Source organism: Pelecanus crispus, chromosome 27, assembly GCF_030463565.1.
Source record: "Pelecanus crispus isolate bPelCri1 chromosome 27, bPelCri1.pri, whole genome shotgun sequence".
In the NCBI taxonomy this organism is placed as follows: Eukaryota; Metazoa; Chordata; class Aves; order Pelecaniformes; family Pelecanidae; genus Pelecanus; species Pelecanus crispus.
Window position 1 is genome coordinate 2,054,361 of NC_134669.1, and position 24,676 is coordinate 2,079,036.

Below are 24,676 nucleotides of genomic sequence, written 5' to 3' on the forward strand. Positions count from 1 at the left end.
CAGCGGGGAGGAGGCGGGGCTCCGCCACTCCCGGGGCGGAAGCAGCGGCCATGGCGGCGGCGGAGCAGACCCCGCTCACCGGCGTGGCCTGGGCCGCCGCCCCCGAGGCGGCCCCCGCCGGCTGGACCGTGGTAGGCGCGGGGGGCGGCGGGGGGCCCCCGGCTGCCCGCTTCCAGCGCGGCCTGACGCTCCCTGTGCCCGCAGATCACCGTTACCGTGGAGGGCGCGGCGGCCAACCTGGGCAAGGGCTTCGGGCACAAGGGCGGCGCGTATCTATGCGTGAGCACCGGCGGAGCCCAGGTGCGGGGCGGGGGCCACCGGGGGGGGGGGGGGGGGGGGGGGGGCGAGGATCATGCCCCGGTGCGGTGCTGAGCTCCCGTCCCGTCCAGGCGGGGCCGGTGGTGACCGACGTGCAGGTGCTGAGCGACCGGAGCCCGCAGCCCGCCGGCTACACCCGCGCCGCCGAGTTCCCGGAGCCTCGTAAGTGCCCTCTCCCGGGGCGGGGGGGGACCCAGCCCGGGAACGGGCAGCAGCAGGGCCCGGTCCCCCGCCCGCCCCCCGCTCCTGGCGCCTGCTCCCCCCCGCAGGGCCCGCCGTCTCCCGGAAAAAGCGGCTGTACGTGAAGCTGCTGCCGCCGGACGCCGCCGAGACGGCCGTCTTCGACATCAAGCTGAGCTCCAAGAGCAAAGCCCTCCCGCACTACATGAAAATCGGGTAGGGGGGCCCTGCCGCCCCCGCTGCTCCCCTTCCCTCCTGCCCTCCGCTGCAAAAACCTGGTGGTTTTGGTATTTTTGCTTTTGTTTTTTCCCTAGGGAAATGGGTGGTTTTGCCATCTGGTGTAAAAAAGGGCCGGTTTTGAAACCCAGCCCCCCGCCCATCCCCAAACGGCAGCTCTCGCTCCAGCCCCCTGACTCAGACCAGAAGTATGTACACGGCAAATTCTTTTTTCTTACCCCCCCCCCCAGTCTTACCTGAACCAGTCTGGGACTGGGAATAGATCCCGCGACTGCTGGTGCCACCTCGTGGTTTCCATTCCCCTGGCCTGGGGCTCGTTAGCTGTTTCGTGAGGGTCAGGAGGTGGGAGACATTAATTAATTCCCATCTGCTACAGGTCACCCGCAGCTCGATGCAGCATCAAACGTGCTTCTCAGCACGAACCCTCCAACATCTATGGCCTCTCAGGTAAACCGTTTCTTCATCTGGAATCAAACGAGGAAGCTGCATAAAGCAAGTATATCCGTAGTTAAAGAGTACTTTAAAAATCAAAATATAGGTTGGTGGTTGGTTCATACACAAGGGCTTCTGCACAAGTGTTCCCTTTGAAGACTGGAATTGAGCTAAATTTCTAGAGGATGGTTTTCTTACAGACTTCCCCCAAGTTATTCCTTGCTTGAATTAAGACAGCACTGACATCTTCCTCAAACTCTTCTCTGGCTGCTAAGGTGTCCCCTTCCGCTCATCTGCTTTATGCAGCACTTAAGTAATTGTGCGTTTTCAGAGCAGCTCCTGGGATGTTCCTAAAGCATCTCTCGCTTCTCTTCCCAGCTATGGACGGAGTGCCTTTCACACTACACCCCAAATTTGAACGCAAGCTCAGTTCTGGCAGTAATGTGAGTCTTCCTTTAAGCTGCTGGTTTTAGTCCTAGCTCATAACTAATCTTAATTAGAAACACTTCATGTCTCTCCTTTTATTTTTTTGTTAGACTATCCTTGCAGACCTGAATGTTAAGTCACTTGCTGATATCGAGAAAGAGGTAAGCGGGCTGCTTTTGTCATGCACCTCTTTTGGGACAGATAACGGTTGTATTCTGAATTTCTCAAAGACCAGTGTCTTGTCCTGACCCATTGTTTTTCATTTTCAGTACAATTACACTTTTGTAGTCGAAAGGACAGCTGCTGCCAGGCTCCCACCCAGCATTTGTTAGCACCAGTCTGCCTTGAGGATGTAAACCGCAGCCAGACATGCAGCTGGGCTGAGCTCCTCTCCCTCTCTCAGATTCATTTCAGGGTACCTGAAGAAAATGCAATCGCTATCCGATTGCAGGAATTGCTTAGGGAGCAAAATAAACGTGTTTCTCTTCTCACCTGCCAAAATATTTTTGTAATGGTTTTGAAATACAGAGCTCCGGGGTTGGCACGTACAGCAGCATAACGTATGGATGTTCTTGGCAGTGTTTGCTCTCCTACGCTTTGTCGACACTACGACTCTTTATTCTGAACGTTACCTCCTGCAAGGGCATTTATAGCATTTCTGTTGTGCAAGAACTCCTACCCCTCAGCCTCACCTTCAGTTTGTTGCTGTTCTTACTCCCGCACTCGCTCCGATTGCCTATTAAAAACCATCACAAAGCTTTCAGCCCCACACAAAGGAAGTTCCAAACACGTTTCAAAATACATCGATTCTGATTTTAGTTACCAAATTCTGTAAACGTTTCCTTAAATGTTAGGGCAGTACAAAACTCCCGCCAGTTGGTGGTGCATCCTGGAAACATTAAAAAGTCAGGTGGTGTTTCACAGAGGTGGTTTCCACATGATTTGGAAGAAAGCTTCCCCACGCCTGTTTCTGAACAGGATCAGAGTTATTGTCAAAAGAATTAAGGATGATTCTTGTGGTGGCGAAACACGGCCCTGGGTGCTGTCCTTCATGTAGCGCTGCTGGGGGCGAGGACCTCGGAATGCGTTTCAGGAAGGCACTTTAAGTTTTGCGCTCCCCAGCAGAAACTGAAGAATTCGGTCCACTAACAAGGCGAGGAAGAAGTCAGCCAGCAACACTTCCGTGATCACAATCTTGAACTAGGAAAACAAACGCAACCCATTAGTCCCTCTCCTCCGTCTCTTTGGTGACTCTGCCCCACGAGGCACTATTGGCCCCTGCAGCAACTGCTGAACTAGAGCTTCATCTCCATCCTTTCACAGCGTGCCGTAAAAATTGCTAAACTGTTAAAAATTTCACAGCACGCTGTAAAAAAATCCCCAATGCTTCAGCAGGATCGCTACCGCATCCTCTCCCTTAGAACTACTTAGGTAGGTAGCGCTCCCGCAAGCTAGCATCTGCCTGACGTTCTGCTAAAAACCTTAAGATTCCTCCAGAGTTCCTGAAGACAGGCTCAGACCTGTTCTCCCACTGGAAACCGTGTGTAAAATTCAGTAGGCGCCGAGAAACGCTGCCTGCTCACCTCAGCAGGGATTTCTACCAAGCCAAACTGTTCATTGAATTCTGGCGAAGAGCCCGTGAGAAGGCCCACGATGGCAAGCCCGGAAAGGACGATGCTCCACAGTAAAGGCTTGTTCTCCCGTAGACTCTCCATAAAAGGGTGGCCCTGAAACACAGTGGGGAGAAACTGTGAGCAGAGGTGAGGCTGTACTCCTTCAGACTAGGGGATGCGGAGCAATTCGTGACACGGCTTTGGGACACTTTGCTCATTCCAACTCGGTGCAAAAAGACAGAAGTTTTCCCTACAGAGCACTGACAAACTGTAGTTTATGATTAAAGAACATTGGTTTGTACTATTGCACCTTAATTACAAAGTTGCTTCTCTGGCGCTGCTGGAGATGCGAGTTAAACATGGCTTGCCTTGTAGTTGATCGCAAACGTGGCCATCTGCATCGCCATCGACATGATGTAGACAGTGCTGTTCACAAGGCTGGGCTCAAACTCCTTGTACAGATCCACAAACTCCTCCTGTCTAAAAGGGAACAAAGCTGGAGATCAGCAGCCCAGACTCAGAAGCACCAGTTTATTTAAACTATGTGCAAGTTTTGTTGGGCAACAACTGTTTGTTCCCAAACTTTGGTGGCTCCCGTTAGCAGCAGCCCTGCCTGACACAAGCGTGCTTGCACGGGTGAGAGCAGAGGTGCAGATGCTGCAAGCACAGGGAATTGTTGGGTTCTTTTTCACAAAATCAAAAGGAAAAAAACCCTAGTTTTTTGTGTGTTTTTCTTGACAACTTTCCAGTAATTCACCTCATTGGTGTTATTTCTATTTCCCTTTCCCTTCCCAGCGTGGGGACAGCAGACTTTTGGAACTGCAACATATCACAGACCATATTCGCACCAGTTCCATTGCATCCTTGCCATGCCGGGCTCCCTGCTGATGCACTCAACACACAAACTCAGAAATGCTTTTTCTGGACGTGTCTAACCCGTTAAACTCCTAATGCTTGGTGTGCTCAATAAAGCATTCACAGAAAGAGCACTGTGGCAAGGGAGGCCTCTCTTCACCCTCCAGCTTTGCAGCAATTGGAGAAAACATTCCAGCGTTGGAGGAAGAGACACTTACTTGGAATCGCTGCGCGCCTGGGCGCTGCGGTACAGGTAAACGAGGCTGAGGAAATGCACGAGGAACTGCAGCAGCACTGTCAGGACCGTGTAGAGGTTAAAGATATTTGGCAGCGGGCGCTCCTTGGAAAGTGTCTTCAAAGGCTGGGAGAGAAAAGCAAGCAGGGTTGACTTGAATGGTTTTGACCATCTCTAGGCAGTGTTCCAGCAGAATCCAACTAACGCTTGTGTTTCTTGGGAAATGCCGGCAAAAACTCCGCTTCACACATACACGAGACCCACAGCTTAAGTGGGTGCAAGTAACAGCCTCAACTGAACCCTTTATCTGCGTTACCCTTCCCACTGCTTCCACCTGCTCTTCCTGTAACCTGAACAAAGCTGCCTGCCTGCAATCACAAGATGCTCCCTTAAGCAAGCGCCAGCCTTGGGAGCCTCCCAAATCCAGGGGAACAAACCACCACCGCCCCCTCCAGCATTGTGGACTCTTAACTTATCAAAATAAACGGCTTTTTTTGGAGACAGGCGGTCCTTTCAGTAATCCTGATACGACTGACATCGACCAGCCACTGTCCCAACACACTTCCCTCCCCTTACCTTCGACCTGGAGATGAAAAGGAAGCAGCCGGCCAAGAGCAGACCCTGCAGAGTTGCCTGAAAATCACTGAACTTCACCCCTTCCAAGTAGAGGACACTCTGGCTGTAAGCAAGGATCAGGGCGTTCAGGGCAAGGATCTTGAACATTTGGAGTGTTGTCACTAGCGTGCAACGACCTTGCTTGATCACGTGGCAGACTAAGGAGCAAGAGGAAGCAGCGTTTGGAAACAAAACAGGTTCTGAGGCTTTGTCCCTCACTCCTTTTCTGGAGCAGCACAGAGGGAAGCTAACCCCTCACTGCCTGCCTCCCCATCCAAGAAACCCCCACAGGGTTGTTCCACACAAAAAAGCTGGCAAAGCCATGGGTTTGGGGGCATTTCTCACCACCCCACACCCTCTGTCTTGGCTTCTTTCAAATCTAGCCTTATTCCCCTCGGGGAAGCCAGACACATGGAGATGCACACCAACTGTTCAGCTCCCACCATGCACTTACTGCACTGAATGGAAGAGAGCTTGGAGGTAAAGGGGGCTGCAATGCTGGCATCACCCAACTTCACGACTGGTACACGCTCCTCTTCCAAGTCCTTCAGGACTTGACTGATCCGCTCCTGCAGGCGAACAAGGGAGAGATACAAATGTACGTCGCATTATCACAACCAGGATCAAAGATGATCTTGCGCTATCCTCTCCCACACCCCTGCTCCAAGGTGAGGCCGAGAAGCCTGCATGCTTGCAGCATTAGCTTGATGGCTGGCTGGAAGAGCCACACCCCCTCTGCCCAAATCCCTTCTGCTACTTCAGGATAAGGAGCAGAAAAGCTGGTCTTTTCCCAGTACATCCTACCATTTCCAGTTCTCACAAATTAGCAGTAAACCAGAGGAGGAACAAAGAGCAAGGATAAGTTAACGGGCTTTTAAACATCTAGTTACCAACCCTCTGGATGGCCAGCTGTTCCTCTCTTTGGGACATGACCCTGTGCTTGGCACCACGGGAGGTGGGCTTCACAGTTCCACTCCCCATCGACGGCAAAGCAGGCCTCCCATCACTGGGTCCATCTCGAGTTCTCTTCTTCCGCTCGGGCAGTCTCTCAGGAGCATTTGCCAGCAGTGCCACTCCTGTAAGAGTGTACAAACACTAGCTGCAGGGGAAAAGGGCTGTAATCCCTTTGCCGGCAGAGCATTTTCACCAAGTAGGAATCCCGACTGCTATTTACACCTGGAGTCAGGTGCGCAGGCTAGTTACGCAGAGACTTCAGACATGTTACGCTTGCTGAGGCAAAGCTTAGGGAAAGAAAAAAAAAAAAAATTAGGAAAAATCTTTCTTCCAGGAAAATGTGTTTGCAGCTAATTCCCACTGCCTGCTGGTGCGCACAGAGCGGGTATTCCACCAGCACAGAGATCCTTCTTCTTTATGTTGGTTTATGCCACCAAACGATGTTGGTCAGATTGATCCCAGCCCTCAAAACACCAGAGAAACAAACACTGGTTTTGTGTTTAGGAACGCTAGCCAAACGCAGATGGGGGCACACGTGAGAGTCCTGCACACAGACTCACCCACATCCGCATGTTTCAGAGCTCCAACATCGTTGGTCCCATCCCCACACATCAGCGTGACGTAGCCCAGGCTCTTCAAAGTAGTGATCACAAACTCCTGCGAAAAAGAAACGCGTAGTGAGAACTGGCAGCCTGCGTGTTCTGATGTGCTGCAGCCTGGGCTGGGTTACATGTCAAGTGCTTCTGTTCTGCAGGAACTCGCTGGCCTCACACCCAGACTCCAAAAGCTTCACCTTCAGGCTCTGTTTTAGGAATGCAGGGCTAGAACAGGCCAGTGGGCTCAGAACTCTTTAGGATAAGAACGTGGCACATCCTGAGCTCTGGTTCTTGCTTCCTGCTGGCTTGGATATCGGGAGAGGTTATGCTGCTTTGTTGAAAACAGCTTTAGCATTAATCATGTGCTAGCAACTATGGGGCTCCCAGGCACCATGTGAACCCTGCTAAAATTGGGTTTTACCAGCAGCTGAAGTCTCTCACCTTCTGCTTTGGCACCACTCTGGCAAACACCTGGATGTGAGGTATGAGTTTCAGCAGCTGCTGTCTGTTCACAGACTGTAGGTGAGAGAGACCTTCCCCGGTTACACACAGGTCGTATTGCTGTGTCAGCTCTCGCAAGGAGGTCGGCAAGATTGGGAGCACGATAGCACCATTGATGGACTGCCACTGCCAGCTGGAGCCTGGAAAGAGAAGCACGAGCTTGACGTGAGCATGCCTGTGAGGTGCCTGGCGGTGAGAAACAGCTGTGAGAAACGCTCCCAGGCACCCAACAGACACCGACCCTGGTTTTTGCAGCCCCTCAGCATAACAGACACAAGGCCCGCCACTTCTCAGGACAGCGACATGCCCACCTCCCATCTAGGCACAGTCTGTATGTGGACCCTCCTTCCCTGCAGTCCCTGGTCGGCCTCTGAACCTGCGCAGCAAGGAGGCCTTTGAGCTGCCATTATTTTTATTGTTTTGGTGCTGAGATAGCTCAGTTTAGGAGCTGGCAGAGGAATCTATGTAGCTTGCATAGTACTCCAAGCCAGAGAAGAGAGGGGCAAAGGGCAGAGGCTTAGCTGGGATTCTGGAAAGCAAGTCGTTTCCTTTATCAGCATCAAGCAGCAGTGCTAATAGCATGTGGCTAACTTTGATACAGTGCCCCAGTAAGGCTTTGGCTTTTGTCCTCCAAAATGCAGAGCCATTTCCTGCATGGGATCCATTACCTTTGCTCACAGGAGGCTGCAGAATGAGGGTGTGCTCCCTCTGGAGGAAGTGCAGTTCCCGGGCCACGTGGCAGGCAGTGAGAGGATTGTCTCCTGTTATCATCACTACCTGAGGGGAAAGCGAGAGGGGTCAAAAATCAGTTCTGGGTAGACAAGCAGCACTTCACAGCGAGCCTTCTTCATGCTGAAAAGACTTCTGCCTGGCTTGGATGCTGGTGACATTCCCCATGAGATGTAGCTCTGTGCAGCACCCTGCAGAAAGGCTTTCTCTCTGGGCCAGGGCAAATCCCACTGCAAAAATAAAATCACATCCACAAGCTCTCCCCACCTTCACCATGGGGAAGTCTTTGCCCTCACTCCACAAAGGCTTCTGCTACTGAAATTCCACATCCCAAACACCACGGCTACCAGCGAGGCTAGGATGCTGCCAACACTTACGTGGTGTGATGCGTTCTGGATCTCCCTGATGACGGATTTGGAGTCAGCTTTGAGAGGACAGGAAACCACAATGAATCCAACAAATCTAAGATCACACTCCAAAGCTTCACGCTTCATCTCTCTCACCTGCCAAAGCAAGCCACAAACAGAGTGTTATCTGCTGCTCTGTAGCAGCAATCTTGTTTTCCAGTGGGTGCTTTTTTTGCAATCAGAGCATCACTAGAAACACAACTGGTGCTCTGAGATGCACAGAGCAACCCTGGACAGCACCCAGCTGCTCTAGAAGAAAGGTTTCTTTGGCACAAAGCTCCACAGAGACAGCCCTGAAAACAATTACATGTGCTCATCCCCACAGAAAACCACGTTTGCAGCTCAGAAGTTCAGTGCTAAGCCTGTTCAATTGCTACAAGGGAAGAGTTGACCCTGCTTTACGAACAGGGAAACAGAATTATTGATCAATGACGCACAGGAATTCAAAGCCGGGAGCACAGCTCAGAGGCTGCCATCTTCCCAGAAGATCCAGATCGTAAGAACAACACGGTTACTGCAGCTTTGGGCAACCACGTTCCCAAAAGACTCCCACCCCTCTTCCCTGCTCACACCACCTCTGTTTCCTTTAACAGGTGCTCGATTTCAAGGCTTAAACAGACAGATATACCTGCTGGTGAGTGAGGTGCCCCAGTTCTTTGTAGCCAAGGGCCAGCACTCTTGCCCCCTCATGTGAAATTTCCGTGTGGACAGCATGATAGTTGCTCGGGCACTGAGAAAACTAGAGAAGGTGTGGGGAAAAGCATCATATGAATGCAGTTTTAAACACAATTCAGTACATATTTCAGCATTTCACATTAAATATGCAGACAGGGGAAAGGCACCTGTGGGAGGGTCCCTCACCGTCAAGGGCAAAAGTGGAGATCTCCCAGATTCAGCCCTCTGCTGTCAACAAAAGCAACAGGGCCAGGAATGCATACAGTGAGATATGCAGATCTCACTGGCATTAGACTGAAACTCCCCAGTGGAGTTTGCTTTCAGGCACGGGTTCACTGTGCTTTTTCGCAGGATGAAATCCCTATGTCATTCAGGTTCCAGATTTGGTGGGGACAAGCGGAGGTGTAAGGGGATGAGCACACGTGCTAGAGAAGGCCCTTCCTCCCCTAGAGAGATGTGCTCACCATTTTGTGCAGCGTCTCTGGTGCCCCTTTCACAGCTGCAATGTAACAGAGATCAGTCGAGCCGATCTTCTCGTATGACGCCAAGACAGACATTCTTTTCAGGGCACTGGCAAAATGAAAGCGCTGGTGAATTTTCAGTCCCTGAGTTTTAATACTTCTGGGGAAAACTTTCTCATCTGGAAACAAACAGATCAGGAAATCCTGAAAGGTTTCTCCGTATCAAAAGCAACATCCCTCCCTTCAGGTCTCAAAGGAAGCCATAGGTCACCGAGATCATATGAATTTCCTTTCCTTGGATACAAGCAGAGCTGGAAATTCTAGTGCCAAGAATTAAGGGATGTAGCTGATCAGAACACCTATGCACGCTAGCACAAACACCTACACAGCAGGTTCAAGGCGCATTTATAGCATATATTATCATCACAGGGCAAAACCCAGAAGCAAAAACCACAACAGCGTGGGTTTCAGTGGGGTATGTATACAACATTTCTGGAAGATTTCTACTTTAGTTACCTGTGCATGCAAAAGCCAAGAAAGCAGAGCAGAAAGCCTCCCGAGAGACTGCCCGCAGACCATGCTAAAACCCACACCGTCATGTTTTCACTACTGCAATCTGCACTAGTCACGCCCTGATTTTACTGAGTTGGCACAATCAGAACTAAAAGACACCAACCTGAGCATGCCAGTGACAGAATGCAGTACCTGCAGTCCTGAGAACAGACTTCTACTATTTGCTGTCCCTCAGACATGCAGTGCAAGGATTTCCACTGCCCCAAACCAGTTCCTGGGATCATACCAGCTGGCATTCACTCCTTGCAGAAAGCTGGCATGAGGCATAGGAGATCTCCATAGACTAGATAATTTCATGCTCAGAACTGACAAAACCAGCACTATCATCGTCACCCCCCCCCAAAAAAACCCCTACCCCACAACCCACAGCATATGTAACCAGGGCTCAGGTATCAAGCAGGGAGGAGCTGGAAACAGGTTTTACCTTTGGTCAGGGTCCAGTCCACAGCCATTAACATTGCCTTCTCTAACGGATCTCCCACCAGCGTCCCATCATCCAGCTGTACAAGCGAGTGGCAAGTAGCAATCGCTCGGTGGGTTTCTACAGGAATGTCAGATACTGGTGTCACTTCCTTCCCATCCCTGCAGCATAAAAAAGACTGCCCATGTTAACAGACCCCATTCACGTTATCTCAGACAAATTCCGGAATTTTTCCCAGCCAAAAATTCCTGCTCTAATACAGTAAACAGTGGAGCTTCTCATGGTGAGATCAAAGCCACAGCAAATCTGGCGCTGTCTCAACTGCAAACAGTGCCAGAGCCCATGATTTTTGCCAGTCCTCCAAAGCAAACGATTCAAGCAGAACACTCGAAGTAGAGGCCTGAACTAACACATCTAAGTAACTGCAGAACCAAAGGACTCAAATGTCTCTCTGCCGTGGCATCTAGCCTTCAAGCACAGCTCATTATGGCGGTGGAACGAGAAGGTAGGATTCTACTGCATGAAGGAGCAGCGAAGATCTCAGTTACATAAAAACCCTATGCAAGAAGTGCCCCAACGCAATTAAATTCACAAGTCCTGAGCCCATAGTCATTGCCAGAGACCAATGACCCTCTCCTTCCAGCTCAATCCACTTCCTTCCCTCTCTGAATCCCTGATTATCTTCCCTTCCCCACTGGAATGTGATTTCACTTGTGCCTGACTAGCTCCCACAGTGCCCAAAGCCCAGCAAATCATACAAATCATGTAACAAAAATCACCCAGGACCTACCTGAGCCCAGCAACTCCTCTCACTACAAGGTGATCACTGGTTAATGTGCCAGTTTTGTCAAAACAGCAAACTTGAACTTTGCCTGCAAAGGGGATGCGGAAGGGCTCTGTACAGTACACATCTAGAAGAGAGGAGAGGAAATTCTGTGAAGAGATCAGCTACAACAAAGCCAGGACAGGATGCTCCGTGGCTTTTATCGCAAGATATCAACACGGTTCTCAGCTAGAGTTAATGCACCCTGAACTCCCCATTCTGAATTTTTGTGGCATTTGAAACCAGAACAGACACCGAGTTGTAACAGTGATGTAGTCCAACACAGAAGTCATTGACCTCCCTATTCCGTATACAGGAACCTGCTCAGTGCTGAACTGCAGGACTGCTGAGCAAGTAGGCTTTCACATGAATATATTCCCTCCTACACTTGATTTAGGACCCACTTCAAAGCACACACCTCCCGAGTTCTTTGGGGTTTAAACCTCCTCATACATACCAGCTCCAAAACCCATACTGTCACTGTGTAGAAACTGAGGACACTACAGTAATTTCACACTCATTTCCTCACCAATGTCCCCACAGTTCCAGACACAAGAAAACAGTCCTGTTTTTGTTTCTGTGTTTAGACCCGGTACTTACAGAGCTTGGCCAAGGCGATGAGGGAGGTGTTGACAGCCAGAGAGAGCTCAATGGGAAGTTCAGGCGGAACGACCGAAGTCAGTATTAATGTACACTCCAGGAAGAGCTTGTAACGGTTCCTGCTAGGATCCTTGGTGCCTACGGAATGAGACAGGAGACCTGTATATCTCCTCATCCTCAGACTGTGCGCCCCCCAGAACTAAGACGAGTACCACAAAGAAGCTCACCTACCTAGGAAGGGCAAGAAAAGCATCCAGAATGCAGTGTGGGCCCCTACACTGAAACACCGGCGCAGCCCAACCCAGCTATTGTAACTCTCAGAAATTACGTCAACTGTCCTTCCCACAAGCTTTGGTACAAGTCCTGTGTAGAGACCTGGAAGAGGCAAGAAGAAATCTCACCTTCAATCCAGACGTATGCTGCAGCAGCAATGGCAAAGACCAGCAGGAACAGGATGAAAATGAAGGTCTCTAAGTTATTGGCTGTCACTCTCTTCACCCCAAAGAGGATTGTACGTAGCAATTTCCCCTGAGAAGAACAGCCTTCAGTGCAAGAAGCTATCTGTGCTGCATGCAGTAGTTTGTTAGAAATATGTATGAAACCCAATTTTAAAATTATGCTCTGGTGTTCTGGTGCCAGAGCCTGAAAATTATTCCCACTTCTGTGATCCTCTTAATAGGCAGCAGCCTAGAGTAACCCATAATTAATCTGTTAAAAAAACCCAAATTTGCTTCAAAGAAATCATCAACTTAAGTGACTTAGCAACAGTCTTCAATTTCCAACGGAAAAACCTCACATTCACATCTCTAGTCTCTACAAACACACTCAGTTGCCTTTTTCCAACAATTATCATTACAGAAACAGGGATAGCCAGGAGCTGAAGTATGTACGTAGTGTGGTCAGTCACAACAGGAACCGTGAATCCTGACTCCCAGGCTTCTGCATCAAACATCAGATTACTTATTTGACACACAGAGACCAACCTCATTTATTCCTCTCCCAAAAAAACAAGTCATTTTAATGCCCTGATTTTGTTTTCCCACTGCTGTACTTCATACGGATTTCCTTACAGCAAAGCGCTGAATGGCACAACCAATATCATCGACAAGACAGAGGTGAGAATGCACCTTCACATCTTACCTGAGATGTGTTGAAGCCGGTCCTCAGAGCATATGCCACACACCCATTATCAACAGCTGGAACGGGAGCAGGAAAGAAGACGGTAAGCTTAGTGTAAATCTTTTATAGGCGTATCACAGACAGAATACACTTGAAGCTACACCCTCCTCTACCTTGCAAGGGAAGACAGTCAACTTTAATAGAATATCACAGCAGTCTAATAATCACAGCAAACTGTTAGCGACAGGGTCAAGGAGACTGACTCAATGACACCCTCCAAAAGTTGCATGAAAGCCGTTTAAAATAAATCTGTGGGTATATGACATGCCTCCTCAGAGAGAATCTGTGCAGGTACATACGTTTCAGTCCTGTGCTGGCTTTCTGGGGTGGGATGTGCTGCACCACTTTTGTTCCCCCAAATATGATGTGTAGGCGGGAATCTGTCTGCATGTCCAAGATGTGCTCTGGATTGAGTTCCTCCACAGGCTCCTGCAAAACAATGTGCAGGTCTCAGACTCCCAGCTATCTACATGTAAACTTCAAGTGTTCCTTTCTGTTCTTATCCCACAAGATGTTCTCAGCTTCACTTCAGCAGAAGGCAGTCTGAACTGAATCTAGACCTTAACACGCCATTCAACTCCTGATCAGTCTGGATTTAGAGCCTGGCATCTGTGGAAATTCTGGTTTCGGGGAACTAGTTCACCCTTGGCACACGGAATTCAGCAAGGGAGGCTTTGCAAGGATTACTTTATCATTTTTAAGTCACCCACTGGCACAAAAAGAAGGAAGATCCAGGGTTTTGAAGTGCTTTATACTTGTTCCTCCTCCCACCTCTACCCAGCCAAAGGAATCCAGACTGGGGAATGTGTAGGAGGGCGATGCCGTACCCACACAACGGAGTTCAGACCCAAAGGCTGGAGACATTGCCAGACAAAACAGACATTTCTGTTTCTCATTTACCAGACACCATCAATCACTGATAGGGAGCCGATAACAGACAGACCAGGTTACCTGGGCCAGCATTCACACAGAGAGACTAATTTGCACTCGCAAATGCTGCAGCGACTTGAATTTTTACTTTTCCAGGTTGCAACAAAGGGACAGCACAGAGGACATTTCACACAGACCTTCATCTGTGGCACAGACTCTCCTGTCAGCATAGCTTCATCTACAATACACCTTCCACGTAACAGCAGCACATCACACGGCACTAGATTTTCATGAGGAGATCGACCTGCAATTAATACATTAAAACTGAGAAGCAGCTCAAAGGCAGAAGTGACTATTGTTTGGCTGTTGGTCTGGCAGGGCACAGCTCTCCTTCAGGTTGGCTGAGATACAGGAGATTCCTAAAGCTTCAAACCGCCCACGGGCTGCCAAGTCTACCACAGCGTGTACCTGCTCAGCATTGCTGAGAACCGACTGGGTTTGAAGGTTATTAGGTCTCTACTGAGACCTGGAAAGTTTAAAATCAAGTCACTTAGTTCTCATTGCTGTTCACGCTTCAAAGACTGGGATCACATCCTGGGGTAATACAACCTTAAAAGGGAGAGCACGGTTAAGAGGGAGATCTGCCCTTCTCCTTTCCATTCTAGGAAGACATTGTCAGGAGGAAGGGAACTCTTCATCTTCACAATTCTAAGCTGAAGAATCTGAGGCTGATTTATCTAGGTATTTACCTTTCCTTAAGACAGCTAGCAGGTCCAAGAGATCCAGCCCAAGGATTAATCTCTTGGGCTCTTGAATTGTGACACCTAAGAACCAAAGTCCTCAAAAGCACCCGACCAAGACCGTTAAGATTTTTATGCCTAATTCAATTTACTGCGCAACTTAATGCGCCGGAAAGAATCTGATTTTAAACAAACTTTTGATTACAACCATCATGCAAGTCATTACCAATGGAAACGATATCCCCCGGAATAATCTCGTCACTGGAAATGGGCCGCCACTTGCGGTTTCTGTAAACCTGTAGGGGCAAAAAAAAAATATAGCACTTTCAGAAGCCCGGCATGCGTCAGAAAAGGATCAGAGGAAAAGGATGGGAAAAAGGAACAGCAAATCAGCTAAAAGACAGCTACATCAAAAATTTCATGCACAATCCTCTCTGGTTCTGATTACCTGGATCATGTATGGCTTGTTGCCCATTTTTCGAATCTCCGACATGTTCCTCATTTGCTGCTGGACCAGAGAAGCTTCAAATGCAACCAACATGGAGAGGGTGAAAACACTGTAATACCAGTATTCATCCAGGCACCACAAACCCACACAGAACACCTGCGGGGAGAACAGGACATGGAAGTTATTTTAATCTCCCTCAGAAAACAAAAGCCTTCAATTTTGAGGATTTTTTTTTTTTTTTTAAGCTAACTTGGTACACATTTAATTGTAGGAAACCAGAAAACCAGAAAATCACAGTAACTCATTAGGGAGAAACAGGGTCACTCCCGGAAGTAAAAATCAGTATTATAGTGCGAGAACAGCATCTACTCCTGATTTTAGAAAGTTGCCAGCTGATTTACGGCTCTCAAGCCAGGACTGTAAAGAATTGTCTCATTTTTTAGCAGGGAGAAGTATTTACAGCTCTTTTTGTTTGTCCATTTTACCTGAAAGACGAAGAATGGAGCTGTAGCTCTTTCTTTAAAGAGTTCCAAGAACTCCGGCACCACCATCTCAGCCCTGGGAAAGAATTGAATCCTTATTAACCTAAATGTTCCAGATTCTCAGCAAAAGCCCAACCCAAAAGCCACCTGCGGCCTCTGGTGTCAGGCCAGGTTGCACTCCAGAACATCCACAATCTCCCTATTTTCGATTACTTGGATTCAATTAATTTGTTATATGCAATAATTTCCACCTATAGCCCACCCTGGAGAAAATCCCTTGATCCGATACTGTTCTCTGTCCTTAAAGGAATTTGAAGCAAGTGCCGGGAGTAATTGAAATTTAAAAAAACAGGACTAGAACTGCAGTTCAACACTGTTGTTCCTGACACGCTGGGATATTTCAGCCAAGAGCAATCTGCGCCTGGAAAACTTACTTGTTTGTACCGTATTTCTTCTCAGCTGCTCGGATATCTTTGTCCTCCTGATAGCCTCGGGCATTCTGGTAGTAACAAAGGGGATGTTCCACAGGGAAAGCTACAGGAAGAAACTGTTTCTTGCCTTCTACCTCATATGAGTATTTGATTTTCTGAAATTCAAAGGAAAGAGCCTCCTGCCCATCCTCACCCTGCAGAGAGAGGGGAAAAAAAACCCCAACCAATTGAACACACACCAACAGCTTTACTCCACACATAATCTGGCCTGAAGAAGGAAAGAAACCCCAATCTCTTACATCTTTAGTCACTGTATGATTCTGCTTGTGGTATGGGCACCAGGAAAACACCGTGCAATCTTTAACATCCCCCTTTTTGACTGACCGCAGCTGATTTTTCCCCCAATTACTTAAGTTAAAAGCTAATAAACTGCAGCCTGACAGCATGATGAAGCGGTTCCCTGGAGCATGACAAATGTCAGTTCTGCTCCCGACAGCCGTATCCTTACCTGGTCTCTGTGGAGTGGCACTAGTTCTACCGATCCGTTATTTGGGGTTGGCACAACTTTAGCCAATGTGGCTTTCTTAGGACAAGGTTCCTGAAACACAAACAAGACACGCCTCGTAAAGCGGATTACAGACCCTGGATTTCAACCAGTTGGGAGGAATCCTTGCCAGAATGCATTAAGACATGCGGAGGAAAGAGCTCTTTGCAGCCGGGTGCTTTTGCGGAGCCGTTGTTAGAATCAAAGACGTTCCAATTATCACAATCCATCCCCAGAATTGTAGCCCACCACCAAAGGAATTATGTTCAGTACTTCACATGCACGTAAGACGTATATAGCTGACATATAGAATCACAGAGTCATAGAATTGTTTAGGTTGGAAAAGACCTTTAAGATCATCCAATCCAATCATTAACCTACACTACCACGTCCACACTAAACCAATCAAGGGTAGACTAGAGTAAACCATGTCCCGAAGTGCCACCTCTGCCCATTTTTTGAACACTTCCAGGGACTGGGACTCCACCACCTCTCTGGGCAGCCTGTTCCAATGCCTGACCACCCTTTCCGTGAAGAAATTTTTCCTAATATCCAATCTAAACCTCCCCTGGCACAGCTTGAGCCCATTTCCTCTCGTCCTATCGCTAACCACATGGGAGAAGAGACCAACACCCACCTCACTACAACCTCCTTTCAGGTAGTTGCAGAGAGCGATAAGGTCTCCCCTCAGCCTCCTCTTCTCCAGACTAAACAACCCCAGTTCCCTCAGCCACTCCTCATAAGGATATATAGAGACACGATTACAACAGCGACTGCAAAAATAGCAACCAGCTGGTCCATTGGCAAAAGATGGAACAATCAACACTAGCAAAGGCAGTCGGCCCCTGCCCTGAACACTCAACTCGCCCCAGGCCGCCTGCCTGCAGACGCATCGCGGGACTCCCCGACACCACTTCGGGGCTGGGGCTTGCTGAACACGCACACCTCTCCTTCCGCCCTGCCAGCATGCAGCCACGCTGTGCAAACCCAGCTAAAGGAAGAAGCGTTTCCGCGCAAAGCACCTCCTCACGCTCATCACCCTCTCCCTCATCGCGCCTGCAAAGCTTCCCTATGCCACGTCGCAACCCCCGCCCCCCACCCCCGGCAGGAGACCGAACGCCCCCCGCGCCCTCAGCCGCCCCCGCGCAACAGAAGAGGCCGCGGGCAGCGGCAGGAGCCTCCCCGCGCTGCTCGCGGGCGGCCCCGGAGGGCTTTCCAGCGTGACCGGCCTCGCGGCACCGGCAGCCCCGGGACTCACCCGGACGCAGGTGAGGGCGCAGTGAGCGTGCACCGACCACAGTCCCGAGAGCGCCGTCAGCAGATGGATGACACCGATGGCGACAAGAGCCAGCAACGCGGCCTCGGGGGGCGCGGGGCCCGGTCTTGGGCCACCCTCCTCTTCCGCCGCTGCCGCCGCCTCCCTCCATGCCGCCCACACGCGCGGTCCCCACAGCCACAACCAAGCCGGGTAAAGCCCCGCCACGAAGGGCAACACGGTGCCGTGGAGGAGCCGCGGCCGCCGGCGGTAAAGCGTCACCGACGAGACCAGCTCGTCCACGGGACCCGGAGCCAGACCGGCCGCTGCCATCTTCTGAGAGACCGCAACGACCCACTTCCGCTTCCGGCGGGGGAAGCCGCGCGCGCGGGGCGCTCAGCGCCTGCGCAGTGACCGGTTTGAGCGCTGCGCGGGTGGCAGCCCTGATTTCCCCGCGTTTGCGCCTGCGTCGAGCCGTGAGGGGGCCGGCGGCTGCGCATGCGCAGCCGCCCGCCCCCACGGCTCGACGCATGCGCACAGCCCACAGCGTGGTGCCCGCGCATGCGCACAGCCGCAGTAGCGTCCGGGGCACTGGCGGCGGCATGTGAGTAACGGGCGGCGGGGGGACCGGGCCGGGCCAGGCCAGGCCGCGCCCCCCGCTCCCCGCGTTAACTTTGCTGTCTCCCCGCAGGCAGGCGGCTCTGGAGATCACGGCACGTTACTGCCGCAACGAGATGGAGCAGTACGGGCGGTGCGTGGCCGCCAGCCCGACCTCCTGGCAGCGCGACTGTCACCGGCTCCGCCTCAGCATGTCCCGCTGCGCCGCCACCCAGTGAGTACGGGAGGGGCGAGATGGACTGGGGGCCGGGCTGGGCCTACCGGGTCGGTTGGGCCTGTCAGGGTCGGGCCGTGCTGCTCCCCGGAACTGAGGGCCCGGTGTTGTCCCGCAGCCCGATCGTGCAGCAGATCCGCCATGACTGCGCGGAGCCTTTTGCCGCCTTCGAGCAGTGTCTGAAGGAGAACCAGGCCTCCGTCATGAACTGCAGCGACCACGTCAACGCCTTCCTGCTCTGTGCTGACCAGGTGAAGGTCTCCACGTGAGGTGAGTGTTGGGCTGCGGAGTGGGGTCGCTTTCCCTCTAGACCTGTGATCCAGAGCCCTCCTACTGACATCCACTCTCCCCATCTGCTTGGGAGCTGCTCATTTAAACAGCTCGAGTGGAATAGTATAGCCGAGAATACACATAGACCCGTGCTTTTCTCCCCCCTACCCTTCCTGTCTCTGTAAATTCAGATTTAGCATCCTCAGAAAAATATAGAGTATGGCCAAGAAGTATATCTAGGCTAAAAGCGCAGTAATTCATTGGCGTTGGTTGTCAGGGGCTGTAAGTGATGTGTGTGTGGCCGTATGGACGTGAATGCAACAGCGTATATCTCCAAATGGGTTGGTCGTTCTCAGTGTCGGACTAAGCCGATACCCTGTGGCAAAAGGCTCTGGGAGGAAAGCAGTCTTGCTGAGGTAAAGTCATGACTTTTGTCCAAATGTATTAGTCACCCGGTCATTGGTTTTGTACGCTAATATATACAGGATGGTTTTGTTGGGGTAGGTCAGCTTGCAGCGCTCTGCTAAAGATCTGGAAAACATCTATGGAGCAACGTTAAAGTAAATAACATGTTACTAAGTGTATAGAAATCACCTGAACGCGACGCGCTCGCATCACCTGACATGGTAATCTGCTGTACCTCATAACTAGGGTGCTGCATACACACGGAGCCTACCTGATGCTTTTATTTGTGCTGTTTTTTCATAGGGGAGCCTTGGAATTAAAATTCATCTTCAGGAGCGAATGAAAAGTCTTTCTGTACTCTGGAGTATCGTTCCAATGCTTGGTTGGGTTGGTTTTTCCCATCTGAAAAACGAAGCACAGCCCTGCGATGTGGTTTTCTTGGTTCTGGTCATACTACGCTTGTCTCTAGCAGACAGCTGGACTCTGACCGGGATGTCAGAGTGTTCCTGATCCGTCAGCACTTGTGTGCTGATAACGCTGGGTTTTGTCTGCTGAGTTGCCTCTGAAAACTTTATAAGTAAATAAATTACAGGACTGTGTTGGAGCGACACCAAAGAATCAGCAGCAACCTGCAGATGTGCTTGAGTAAGAACTGAAAGCTAAAATCAGTCCTTACGTCTTTTTCTGCGGTCTGTATTCTTCGACAGTTCCTTTGATAATTAAACACAATATTTTCCTTCGTTCCAATAAAAAAACCCAAACACTTTTCAAGATCCAAAGCCAGTTCTGGCTTTTCCCACTGATGCTGGAAGATGCTCTCTGAGCTGGACCGACTAGAGGGACATTTCTTTGACCATAAATGTCCCAGCTTGACCCACTTGAAAACATCCTGTGCAGCTCCCAGTTTTGGGGGTGCCATGAGGGGTTGTAGCCCCGGGCCTTCTGCTGCTTTAGAACAGCAGAGGGAGTCTTCCCACCAGCAGAGACAGCAGAAAAACTGCGGACTTCGGAGCACTGCCCGCTCTATCGACAGCGCAACAGAGATCTTCCAGTGCAGGGGTGTGGGGGGGACCTCGTCGTTTTTACATGGGGGAACAAAGAGCCCAGCTCTAAGGAGAGGTTGTTTCTGGGCTGTAACTAGTGGAAAAAAAATTAAAACAATAGAAGAAACAATAGATGGTCTAACGAGGAGTGGATTAAGACCCGGGGCTGATGAGATCTGTGAGCGCTTCTGTGGTGGGAGCACTTTGGGGTGTTGTGAGCTAGGACCCTTGGGTCTACTCCAGTGTGCGTGGCTGAAAATCACTGCAGGTCTGTTTAATGTGCTGTCAGCGGGACTGAGAATCTCTCCCAGCAGAAGTTTAAACCTTAGAAAGTCCTTTGGGGTACTCGATGCCAGGTATGAGAAAGGAGAAATGAGCTTCTACGACCTGGTTAGAGAAATGCACCTTTGGAGGAACAGCTTTGCTGCTGTCTGGAGTAGGAACTTGATCTTTCAGAAAAGTTACGGGGAACCATAAACCAAAATTTTCCAGAAGTGTGCAGGCAGCAGATGACACGCAGAAACTTGCGTACAGCGCCAGCAGAGTGTCTGAAAGCACGGCACGGCTTTGCTGTGTTTGGGAGTGGTTTTTGTACCTCTAAGAGAGGGTGAGGCACGGACCGGGAAACTTGGCTTTGACCTGGTTCCCAGGGGTTCATACCCCCTTCCTGGGACACATTAATCCTTATTCGTGTTTCAGCCAGGCGTAAGTCCAAGCATTCGCCTTTGAGCCTGTGGTGGTTGGCAAACATCGCTTGCATTTTCCAGTTGGGCAGAGTTTAACTCCTTTGGGGAGAGGGACAGCAGATTTAAGTTGATCTGTTCCAGCTTCTAGCAGAGCCCAAATCCCAAAGCTGGCTGTCAGCGTTGCTGTTGTCTGTCTCACAGAGGTGGCTGCATTTCAGCAGTGATGGGAACACAGGAAGATGCTGGAGTCATGTCTAAAAACATATGTGCACGCTTGCAGAAAACTCTTTGTTTGCTTTTATCAAATGCCGTGCATTTGAAACATAAAGAGCCGTTTTATCTTCCGGCAGAAAAGTTGGGAGAAAAAGGGGACGGTAGCTTTGCTTCAAAATAAACCTAGAGAGGGGGCAAGTGCTACCAGAAAAGGAGGCGAAATCTATTTTTAGTGAGTCTTTTGAGTTTTATTTACACCAGGCAGCACCCCATTAGTCATAAATGTCTGTGGTGTGAATAGCTTTATTAAGGATGCCGTTATAGAGGAGCGAAGGTGCTTTACATGTTGTTGACATTGTATTGAAATGTCAGCCTGTCAGCAGAAAAGCCATTTTTCATTATGTTTAAGGTGCACTGGGCCCCCTCTTAAGCCCAGTTATGCCTCCTCCTTCTCAGGAGCCTGAGCCACTCTATTATTACTTGCTCTAACGCATTAACCACTGAGCTGCCAGGCACTTCGCTGTTGTCGTCAATGAGCCAAACTCTCAGAGCGTTCAGTTAACTTACAAGGGAGAGCGGGGAGAGGAAGATGCCGCTTCATCCTGTTTCCGTGTGCAATTGAGGAGAGAAATGCTTTCTGAGACAATATTAGGCAGCTGCAAGTTTTATTCTGAATAAAGAATGTCCTCGCACATCTTTCACTGCATGTGTAATGTAAATGTAAAATAACTTTGTGTAGCAGAGAATGACGGAACCTTTCTGTGGAGGGAAGTATTGTGGTGATGGTTACTACCTGAAATTGTTGCCTTCCCCAGTTTACCAGCTCCCTTGGGAAAGTTTTTAGATTAAATCAACTTGTAGCCCTGGCAAATTTGGCAAATTTTGTTGTGCAAAGTGAAAGGAATACCAACAATTTTCTTTCCTTCAACTGGATGTGCCAGCCTTGAAGAAATCCATAGCTATGTGTGCCGTACTGCATGTTTAATCAGTTTATTTCTCACTTAGGCAGAGGGGCCTAAGACCTCTTTAAGTGAGAAGCATGGAGTAGGAGTTTTGCAGCTCTTTCTCTTCTGTCTAACTGCATGGGCTACCTGCTCTTGCTGGCTGCTGGAATAAAATCGGAGTGGCAATTACAGCTATTTCTGGCATTGACAAACATAAGGGAAGGGCTGCTGTGGATCTGACTTGCTTGGATGCGTGGTAGCAGCTGGAAATAAGGCAAAGCCGTACACACAGGGTGAGCAAGCGTCCCTGGGAGTGTCAGGAAAAGCTGTTATTTCCAAATCCAGCTGTTGGGTTTTTTTGGTCCTGTCACTGGAAACATATTTAGCAATAAAAGCTAAAAGAAGCATCGATCGCTCCAGCATCTTTCACAAGGCGTAAACTGGCAAGGGAGACCTCTGAAAACCTGAGAATGAAACGAGAATTAGGAACCCAGGAAGCGTTCTCTTGATTTCTTGTACCACAGGATTACGATAATGTCTCGTACCTCTTAGTTTGATTAGGACAGGAGCATGGAAGCAAGTGCAGGAAGCCATTAGGACAGTTACTGGCATAAAGCTAAACAAGGGAAAAAAGGCCTCGGGCAGTCAATCAAACTGGTAGGTTCAGCTTTACCTCCAAAGGCTGCAAAGAGGTTCAGCTAAATTAATGCCAAGTGGCTGAAATCAATAAGTGAATAAGCCTGTATTTCCCAGAGTGGAGACTTAGCGGGGGGGGGTGTGAAGATTTAGAGCAGGATTCGGGTAGATTGGTCCTCTCATATCCTCCCAAACACAAACCAGACCAGAAATAAACACTAAAGCCCTGCAGTACCAAGGAGAAGAACCCAAAGGAGCAAGTTCTAAGATGGTTGAGAACTGTTAAGAAAGCAGTGTCAGACTTGTGTAGGCGTTCTTGCTTGGGGGTTAATTACTGTAAAGGATCCTTCATTCACACAAGTCTTTTTGTGTCGCTATTGTCTTCTGGCATGGGCTTTGCCATTCTCTGCTTGGTTTCCATCTCCTGGTTCTGTGTTTTTTCCACTTTTAATTGTTCTCGACTCTTTGTTTTCAGTCAAATGTGCATTTTAGCTGGTAGTTAAGCAAACTGGATGCCAGGTTTTTTTTCTGTTTTAACTTACCCACTGTCTTTCTGTGTGGCCTTGGAAGCTAGTCGTAACATGTTCTATGTCTCTGTTTACTCATCTCTGAAATAAATAACACCTACTCAACTGGGGAGTAATGAGGGATAATGAATTAATGCATGCAAGGAGTTCTGAGGTCCTTAACTAAGAGAAAGCCAAGGATCATTAGGTTAGTTAATTCTCTGCTTAGTTTTTCCTCCATTTCTTCTTGGTTTAGATCTCTCAGAATGTGAAGTTAAGTGTGTCAGGACTTTTTTCAGCCTGTTGCTTTAACTCCTGTTGATGTCACTTTTCCTTTCAAGTGGAACTTTAAAACCAATAAGGTAAATTACACACGATCCTAGAATGAGGAACTAACAAAAACATCTCTTTAATTTTTCATCCAGAAAATATTCTCGTTTTACACTCTGCTTCTCTTACTTAAAGGAACCATAAATCAGCATGTTCCTTTGGTGTTTGCAGTCACAGGGAGAGATTTAGTGCTGCTGGCAGGCCCGGGTCTGAAATGGGCAACTGTTGAGGGCAGAGAGCTGTACGGAGCCACATTCCATTCACACGCACACATTTGCTTTACTTGGCTGTCGTCCAGATGATTTTCTGAGTCACTCGTGAGCACGAGGGAAATTGTGTGGGCAGAGGGGAGCGTTTTTCATCTCGTGGTCAGTCTGTCACCTCGACTGGCTTTTATTCACCTTTATTCTCCTGTCTTTGCAGACAGGAGAGAAACACATCTGGGCATTTCGGAGAGCAAGTGGGCATTCCCAAACCCTCCTTCTCAGCAAATATGCTGGCGTGTCACAGCCAAGGACCTGCACCTCCCTGCTTGATGAGAGCAACTGTTCTGTTTCTTGACCATGCAGAGCAAAAGGGGAAAGCCAAAAAGTGTGGGTGTTGCCCAAGATGCGTGTGATTCTGTTCTTTGCCCTGCTGCAGAGCAGGCTTAGCCTCTTGCTGCTATTTCCTCACCAGTACATGTTCCCCAAGTCCTACAATAGCCGTAAGACTTAATTCACTGATGTCTGTAGGTGCTTTGGGATGCACGTTGGTAGCCCTGGGTTGCCAAAGGGTCAGATCCCTTCTGCATATGTACACAAAGCTCCATCTGCCTCTTCCCGCATAATGCTTGCTGGCGCTCCTGTCGCCATCTCCCCAAGTCTCCTGTCACTACAAGAAGACTTCCAGCTGCAAGATACGGTTAGGAGTAGGTTCACCTGCAGTCGCTGAACTCTGATACCTGGCTGTTGATGCTAAAAGCAGCTCTCTCTTTTGGTAAGAGAAGCAGCAGGACTTGCTTGGCAAGCCCGATAGCTTTCCAGGCTCTGACAGTGTCAGCTGTGATGCTTGGTGTCCACCTTTCTGCTCATTTGAGGCAGATTGGCCTCAAAATTGGAGAGTACCTGCAACCTACCAGGTGGTCATTTCTTTCCTTAGCTATAGGGTATGAATTTCATTACTGGCTCTTGTACTTGAACTCCCTTGTCACCATCAGACTCCTTTGCATC

At 49.5% G+C, this 24,676-nt stretch overlaps 3 protein-coding genes across 4 annotated transcripts; 2 read left to right on the forward strand and 1 right to left on the reverse strand.

Annotated features, from left to right (window-relative positions):
- Positions 1-50: 50 nt before the first annotated feature.
- On the forward strand, positions 51-2,124 carry MVB12A (multivesicular body subunit 12A). Its single transcript, XM_075725158.1, has 9 exons — positions 51-131; positions 205-300; positions 390-480; positions 588-714; positions 813-923; positions 1,112-1,182; positions 1,546-1,610; positions 1,704-1,754; positions 1,863-2,124. Exons 1-9 carry the CDS (start codon positions 51-53, stop codon positions 1,923-1,925), a joined length of 756 nt encoding a protein of 251 aa, XP_075581273.1. The 3' UTR covers positions 1,926-2,124.
- ATP13A1 (ATPase 13A1) lies at positions 1,181-17,933 on the reverse strand. Of its 2 annotated transcripts, XR_012831822.1 has the most exons (27): positions 17,604-17,933; positions 16,310-16,399; positions 15,805-15,995; positions 15,374-15,446; positions 14,889-15,044; positions 14,667-14,736; positions 13,898-14,004; positions 13,130-13,259; positions 12,792-12,847; positions 12,053-12,179; positions 11,652-11,789; positions 11,019-11,139; positions 10,232-10,389; positions 9,238-9,413; positions 8,727-8,837; positions 8,069-8,194; positions 7,631-7,739; positions 6,903-7,102; positions 6,426-6,522; positions 5,806-5,987; positions 5,366-5,480; positions 4,873-5,069; positions 4,280-4,422; positions 3,575-3,686; positions 3,177-3,320; positions 2,286-2,793; positions 1,181-1,218 (listed from the first exon to the last, which is right to left on the reverse strand). XR_012831822.1 is itself a non-coding variant. In XM_075725157.1 (26 exons), the coding sequence occupies exons 1-26, from the start codon at positions 17,931-17,933 to the stop codon at positions 2,683-2,685; spliced, it is 3,570 nt and encodes a 1,189-aa protein (XP_075581272.1). In that variant the 3' UTR covers positions 2,166-2,682. The 2 variants fall into 2 exon arrangements, 1 of the variants encoding a protein (XP_075581272.1); XM_075725157.1 differs by lacking the exon at positions 1,181-1,218 and having other exon boundaries at positions 2,166-2,793.
- Positions 17,934-18,130: 197 nt separating this feature from the next.
- Positions 18,131-20,315, forward strand: CHCHD5 (coiled-coil-helix-coiled-coil-helix domain containing 5). The gene is made up of 4 exons (XM_075725136.1): positions 18,131-18,204; positions 18,292-18,432; positions 18,551-18,702; positions 19,411-20,315. Exons 1-3 carry the CDS (start codon positions 18,131-18,133, stop codon positions 18,699-18,701), a joined length of 366 nt encoding a protein of 121 aa, XP_075581251.1. The 3' UTR covers position 18,702; positions 19,411-20,315.
- The last annotated feature ends 4,361 nt before the right edge of the window (positions 20,316-24,676 follow it).

What these genes read in the sequence shown, in the direction of transcription:
- MVB12A (XM_075725158.1), top strand. Translation starts at nt 51, where the DNA reads ATGGCGGCGGCGGAGCAGACCCCGCTCACCGGCGTGGCCTGGGCCGCC. An exon ending in CCCCCTGACTCAGACCAGAA is followed by an intron (nt 924 to 1,111) that starts GTATGTACACGG and finishes CATCTGCTACAG; the next exon opens with GTCACCCGCAGCTCGATGCA. An exon ending in AGCTCAGTTCTGGCAGTAAT is followed by an intron (nt 1,611 to 1,703) that starts GTGAGTCTTCCT and finishes TTTTTTTGTTAG; the next exon opens with ACTATCCTTGCAGACCTGAA.
- ATP13A1 (XM_075725157.1), bottom strand. Translation starts at nt 17,933, where the DNA reads ATGGCAGCGGCCGGTCTGGCTCCGGGTCCCGTGGACGAGCTGGTCTCG. An exon ending in GCTCTCTTCCATTCAGTGCA is followed by an intron (nt 5,070 to 5,365) that starts GTAAGTGCATGG and finishes CTTGCTCCTTAG; the next exon opens with TCTGCCACGTGATCAAGCAA. An exon ending in TTTTCATCTCCAGGTCGAAG is followed by an intron (nt 4,423 to 4,872) that starts GTAAGGGGAGGG and finishes TTTCTCTCCCAG; the next exon opens with CCTTTGAAGACACTTTCCAA.
- CHCHD5 (XM_075725136.1), top strand. Translation starts at nt 18,131, where the DNA reads ATGCGCACAGCCCACAGCGTGGTGCCCGCGCATGCGCACAGCCGCAGT. An exon ending in CGGGGCACTGGCGGCGGCAT is followed by an intron (nt 18,205 to 18,291) that starts GTGAGTAACGGG and finishes GTCTCCCCGCAG; the next exon opens with GCAGGCGGCTCTGGAGATCA. An exon ending in TCCCGCTGCGCCGCCACCCA is followed by an intron (nt 18,433 to 18,550) that starts GTGAGTACGGGA and finishes GTTGTCCCGCAG; the next exon opens with CCCGATCGTGCAGCAGATCC.